General features: G+C 34.8%; 1 protein-coding gene across 1 annotated transcript; it reads right to left on the reverse strand.

The window, feature by feature from the left end:
- Positions 1-4592: 4592 nt before the first annotated feature.
- LOC112091810 (TMV resistance protein N-like) lies at positions 4593-6675 on the reverse strand. Its single transcript, XM_024166303.1, has 3 exons — positions 6121-6675; positions 4811-5882; positions 4593-4713 (listed from the first exon to the last, which is right to left on the reverse strand). Exons 1-3 carry the CDS (start codon positions 6600-6602, stop codon positions 4654-4656), a joined length of 1614 nt encoding a protein of 537 aa, XP_024022071.1. The 5' UTR covers positions 6603-6675; the 3' UTR covers positions 4593-4653.

A 6675-nucleotide genomic window follows, 5' to 3' on the forward strand; every position in this document is an offset into this window, starting at 1 on the left:
TAGTTGCTTGGAATAACCAAGATTAATACGCTTCAAATTTCCAAGATTCTACAAGAAAAAATAAATTAGTTTTGTAAGCCCCAATAAATTGATGAATAAAAATATGATTTTATGACAATTTGGATTATGAATTTCCCCATTAGTACATGTCATGATACTTTACTTGGAATAAGAATATTATTGTTATTTGATGATCAATTATGTAAGCATATCTGAATAGGCGTGTTTTTAGTTCATGAATTCTTTAGAATATCAATTTTTTAAAGATTTTCTTTCCTACTTAGTAATGTTAAGTTACAAGGATTTTTTTAAAGATTTTCTTCCCTGCTTAGTAATGTTAAGTGACAAGGATTTATTATGAATTCTAAAGATCACGCATGGTAAAACTTCAAATGTCAAGATGATAAGTGACATTAAAATGCATAAAATTCCATGAGTATTACTTAGATTCCAACTCAAGCCAAGTCTAAGGTTTGACTTAAAGTGACTGTCAGGTATTCAATTTTGTCTGTGTAGATTTTTATCAGATATGATTTACACTATTTTATGTTGGTCTACTCATCAAAATAGTTGAATTCTAACTTTTGGATTTTCTTGGTCTTACATAGTAGTGGTCCGAAAACTCAGGTCATTACAAATTTAGTAAGTAATTTGTTTTTTTAAATAAAAAACAATAGGTAATTATAAACATTTAATACATGATATTTCACTTATTAATTAATATTACGGCATACCTGTACACCGCTCCAAAGTTCCTTAAGCTCGCTACAGGGCATGTCAAGTTCAACAAGAGTTTTGCCCTTATAATTTGATGGCAAAGATTTTAATGGGTATTTATACCAGCAAAGATATCTTAGGGAAGGGGGGAGAAACTGCAGACCTTGTGTAAGATGTACTTTAAATTTATGATCATAGGAATGATTTGCAATGTATATCTTGAGCAATCTCAGTCTATGCATCTTGTTGAAAACCGTAGGTTCCAAGTGTAGATCATCATCAATCTTAGACATCTCAAGGTACATTCTTTCAATTGCTCCGGTTCCCTAGAAATTTAAAGAAATGATAAAGGAGAATATGAGTTATGAAAAATAAAAAGGAACAGTTACTAAAACTAATTACGTAGAGAGAGAGATGTTGTTCTATAGTCGCTTAGAATTTGATACTCACTCTGTTAATTTCTAGAACATTATAGACGTCTTGAGGAATCCACAACCGACTACGCCTTCCAAGATTTTTCCCCTTATAATCTGATGGCAAAGAATTTAATGGGTAGCTATACCAGCGAAGATAGCTTAGGGAAGGAGGAAGAAACTGCAGACCTTCAGTAAGATATATTTTGAATTTATGAACATCAGAATGATTTGCAATGTATATCTTGAGCAATCTCAGTCTATGCATCTCGTTGAAAACTGTAGGTTTCAAGTGTAGATCATCATCAATCATAGACATGTCAAGGTATATTCCTTCGATTGCTCTGGTTCCCTAGGAATTTAAAGAAATGATAAATGAGAATATGAGTTATGAAAAGTAAAAAGGAACAGTTACTAAAACTAATTACGTATAGAGAGAGAGAGAGAAAGATGTTGTTCTGTAGTAGCTTAATTAGAATTTGAAACTCACTCTGTTGTTTTTTAGAACATTATAGACGTCTTGAGGAATCCACAACCGGCTACGCTCACCAGGATCTTTAATAGATTGTTGGCGAACAATTTCCCAACCCATCTCTTGTATCAAATCATGCATCCGAACTTTGCCCTTAAAAATGGTAATGAGAGACTTGTTTATGAGAACTTCTATCCCCAAACTTGGAAACAAACCACAATTATCTAGTATGCTCTCTATAAAATCTCTTCTCTCCCCTTTAAGAAAACATGCAATATCAAGGAAAATATCCCGCTCCTTATCATCAAGCCCATCATAACTTATTTTCAACACCTTTTGAATGTCTGAATTGGGAATTACTTTTAGCTTATTCCATGTGTGTTCCCAATATTCTATGGCTTGAGAATGAAGGGAGGAACCTAAAATTTTCAGAGCAAGCGGATTTCCTCTGGTATAAGTTACTATTGCCTCCGACAATTCAATGAAACGTGTTATGGAGGGCTTTGTTTTAAAGGCATTCAAATAAAAGAGTTGAAGTGCTTTCTCGAAATCTAATGGCTTAACTTGGTGTATTTCGTGGGCATCCTTTTGAAGAAGTTGTGCATCTCTAGTCGTTATGATGACTTTACTTCCTGGGCCAAACCAACTGCCATCTCCTAACAAACAGTCCAACTGCCTTATATTATCAACATCATCAAAGCTGTTTACTGGAGTTTCTAGATCTCTTTCCTCCAATAGCTTTGAAAAAAGTTCGGTTTCTAGGTAAGGCAGTCCATGGTTTTTTTATTTTTCTCTAACATCCTGAAGAAAGCAGCAATTTTCAAATCGATACGAGAATCGATTGAAAATTTCAATGGCAAGAGTAGTCTTCCCGATACCACCAAGTCCCCAAAGGCCTATGACACGAGGATTTGGTCATCCAAAGCATAACAAGGATTCAATTTCCTCTAGTTGTCGATCTATTCCAACAAGGCCCTTTGTAGAAATACTAATTTGTGTCAATCGTTTTAATTTCCTCATTACATCTTTCACAATCTTCTCAATTAATTCCGACTCATACCTAACATAAATATAAAAAGAGAAATGAATTAATATGAAAAAACCACGATGAAAATAGCAAAAAAGAAAAACAAAATAAAATGTGTACTTTTTTTGTTCTTTTTTGAGAAACCAGATGTATCCTTTCATTTTACAGATTGTAATTCATTATCAGACAATTTTAGATTATATTATTGGAGCAACAATGCAAATGGCAAAACCCCTAAAATTAGAATTATGCCAACCATGGGGAAGCTTCATAGTTGTTGAAATCCCCTCGTCTTGATGCCTGAACCACTTTGGAATTTCATTTCCCGGATAACATACTCCAATTGTAAGATAATAATTTCCTCCCTACATCACCAGACACCAATATATATGAATAATATATAGTGGTGTATTAATGTTAATTACTTTAAAAAAAAAAAAAAGGAGATAGAAAATACATACGTACCGAATTCAATTTATCAACTTTGTATAAGAAATCAGTTAAAATGCTGCGTGCATTCCGTCCCAATTTCCAACAATTTATGAACAAAAAACTATTGCAACTTGAAAATTTTGGAACAATTTTGGAACAATTTCCAACATAGCAACCTGAACTTGATATTGTCTCCAGAGAAGTACATCCACTTGCATCAAGATGTCTAACAGACGATGGAAGTTGTGGCAAAGATCGGAGCTTCTTGCAACCATAGATGAAGAGTGTTTTCAGCCGATTAAGTTGTATGATGCTTGAAGGTATATTCTCAAATGGGTTCTCGCTTAGATCTAATTCAGCCAAATTGGATAAAAGGCCCAGCCAAATTGGAATTTCTACTACATTGCAGTTACGTAGATCTAGCTTGAAGAAAGAGAACAATAAAAATTGCTTCATTTGGAGATGTTCCAAACACCCGTGGCGGGACAAGAATTTTAGACAACTTAAATAATAAATCCATCTTGGGACAAAGTTGAGTTTTTTGCGCCAATTCATATCTTGACGACGGAGCCCAAAAAACTTTTCAATTATAATTGAGTTGCTTAACACTTGGATCCCTGTGAATTTTTTCAATCTCGAACAATCCCAAAGAGTAAGGGTTTGAAGAGACCTCAACTTAAAAATGTTAGTTGGGAGACTCTCAAGCATTTTGCATCCTCTAAGACGAAATGCCCTCAGACAATCAAGACCCTCAATTGAAGACGAAGACACTTGTTCTATTGATGAGTATCGCAAATTCAATATTTCTAGATTTCTCGGAAGAGCTGCTGGAAGATGCTTGATATTTTGACAACCTTCGAGGCTCAATTGCACAAGCCCTCAATTGACGATGAAGACACTTGTTCTATTGATGAGTTTCGTAAATTCAATATTTCCAGATTTCTCGGAAGAGCTGCCGGAAGATGCTTGATATGTTGACAACCTTCGAGGCTCAATTGCACAAGATTTTCTAATGACCCAATTGATAATGGCAATTCTTTTATTCCAGTCTTGTCAAAATTCAAGTATTTGATATTCCCCGATATCTTTGGAAGTGATTTAATCTTAATGCAACCACGTAGTGTAAGAGATCCAAAACATCCTTGGAAATTAAGCGGAGGAACTTCAACTAAATTTATACAACCCTCAAGATTAATACTTTCTAGCTTTGGAGCTCGAGATAGATCTGGAAGTTTGATCAGTTGTTTAGAATAACCAAGATTAATACGCTTCAAATTTTTAAGATTCTACAAGAAAAAATAAATTAATTTAGGATATAACAATAATTTTTATTATTTTACCAAAAATATGTAATATAAAGTAGGTAATCATGAACATTCTACACATGATATTCAACCTGTTAACTAATATTATAGTATACCTGTACACCAGTCCAAAGTTGCTTAAGCGCACTACAGGGCATGTCAAGCTCAACGAGATTTTCCTTCTTATAATCTGATGGAAATCGGTTTGATGGGTAGTTATACCAACACAGATATCTTAGAGAACGAGGAAGAAATTGCAAACCTTGAGTAAGGTGTACTTTGAATTTACTATGATGTGAATAATTCCAAACGTATATCAAGATATATTCCTTCAATTTCTTCGGTACCCTAGAAAATTAAAAAAAATAAATAAATGAGAATATGAAATGTGAAAAATTATGTCAGAGAGAGATGTTGTTGTAGTTTATTGTCATTAGATACTTACCTCATTGTTGTCTAAGACATGATAGACGTCTTGAGGAATCCACAACCGACTACGCCTTCCAAGATGTTTAATAGATTGTTGGCGAACAATTTCCCAACCCATCTCTTGTATCAAATCATGCATCCAAACTTTGCCCTTAATAATGGTTATGAGAGACTTGTTCATGAGAACTTCAATCCCCAAACTTGCAAACAAATCACAATTATCTAGTACGCTCACTATAAAATCTCTTGTCTCCCCTCTAAGAAAACACGCAATATCAAGGAGAATGTCTTGTTGCTTATCATCTAGCCCATCATAACTTATTTTCAACACCTTTTGAATTTTTGGATCGGGAATTAATTTTAGTTTGTTCAATGTATTAACCCAATATTCTACGGTTTGAGAATGAAGGGAGGAACCTAAAACTTTAAGAGCAAGCGGATTGCGACCAGTATAATTTACTAACTCTCTTGACAGCTCCGAAAATGTCGTGGAAGGCTTTGTTCTAAAGGCATTGAACTGAAAGAGTTGAAGTGCTTTCTCAAAATTTAATGGTTTAACTTCATATACTTCCTTGTCAGCACTCAAAATAACTTGTTTGTCTCTTGTTGTTATGATGATTTTACTTCCCTCACCAAACCAACTACCATCTCCAATCAATTTCTCCAGCTGGTCTATATCATCAATATCATCAAGAACAATGAGTACTTTATTACCTATGAGTCTATTTCTCACAAAGTGGTCGACTGTTTCTAGATTTCTTAGATCCAATAGCGTTGAAAACAATTTGATTTCTAGATGAGCCAGTCCATATTTCTGCGAATTTTCTCTAACATTTTCAAGAAAGCAGCGACTTTTAAATTGATAAAAGTACCGATTGAAAATGGCACGAGCCAAAGTAGTCTTGCCTATACCACCCATCCCCCAAAGGCCTATGCCACGAGGATTTGGTTTGCACAGCAATGATTCAATTTCCTCAAGGCGTTCACCTATTCCAACAAGACCCTTAGAATCCATAGCAATTTGTGGCAAACGATTTAATTTTCTCCATACATCTTCCACAATCTTCTCAATTAATTCTGATTCATACCTAACATAAATAGAAGAGAACTATATATTAATGCAAAAGAAGCATTACAAAATTAACAAAGAAAAAGCTTGATAAAGGAAGCATCTACATCTCCATCTAGTGAAACTTTCTAATTAAGACGTTTTTTTCAATTTACATTCCAGAACCCAAATAATCAGACATGACTTTGTGATTCTACTCAGAGAGAGAGAGAGAGGACAACCAGTCGAAGCAAAAGGAAAAGAAAAGAAGCAATCACTCATCTTGTGAATGAAAGCCAGATAGATCAGCAGCAGCAGTCAAAGCATCCCTCCACTCCTTCACTTTGTTCGGCTCAAAACATTCTTCGTGTGCGGCAAAAGCAATAGCATAACTCCCCGTCAGTTTTTTAATATCCGATGGATCGATGTTGTAAAAGACGGGTAAAACAATCTGACCTCTTTCATTCTTGCATCTGAGAATGTGCACGAGCTCATCCAAGCACCATCTAGAAGAAGCATACTCTTTCGAGAAGACGACCATTGAAATCTTCGATTTCTCAATTGCTCTCGAAAGTGCAGGCGAAATTTCTTCTCCTCTCTCGAGATTCGGATAATCTCTGTAGGTCCGAATGCCTTTCCGGCATAAGGCAGAGTAAAGATGACTAGTAAAGTTCTTACGAGTGTCTCCTCTAAAACTGATGAAGACTTCATTGTTGATCACGACAGAAGAAGAAGAAGAAGAAGAAGCAACAATGGCCATATCGTTGAGAGGAAAAGAATTAGAAAAGGATTTCTTCACTCTTTTGCTGTGAAAGAAAGAAAGATGAATATTT

Source organism: Morus notabilis, unplaced genomic scaffold (assembly GCF_000414095.1).
Source record: "Morus notabilis unplaced genomic scaffold, ASM41409v2 Scaffold212, whole genome shotgun sequence".
NCBI lineage: Eukaryota > Viridiplantae > Streptophyta > Magnoliopsida > Rosales > Moraceae > Morus > Morus notabilis.

Excerpts from the sequence above, each read along its gene's own strand:
- LOC112091810 (XM_024166303.1), bottom strand. The coding sequence starts at position 6,602 with ATGGCCATTGTTGCTTCTTCTTCTTCTTCTTCTTCTGTCGTGATCAAC. Across the intron at positions 5,883-6,120 it reads GGCTTTCATTCACAAGATGA|GTATGAATCAGAATTAATTG; the intron begins GTGATTGCTTCT and ends TATTTATGTTAG. Across the intron at positions 4,714-4,810 it reads ATGTCTTAGACAACAATGAG|GGTACCGAAGAAATTGAAGG; the intron begins GTAAGTATCTAA and ends TTAATTTTCTAG.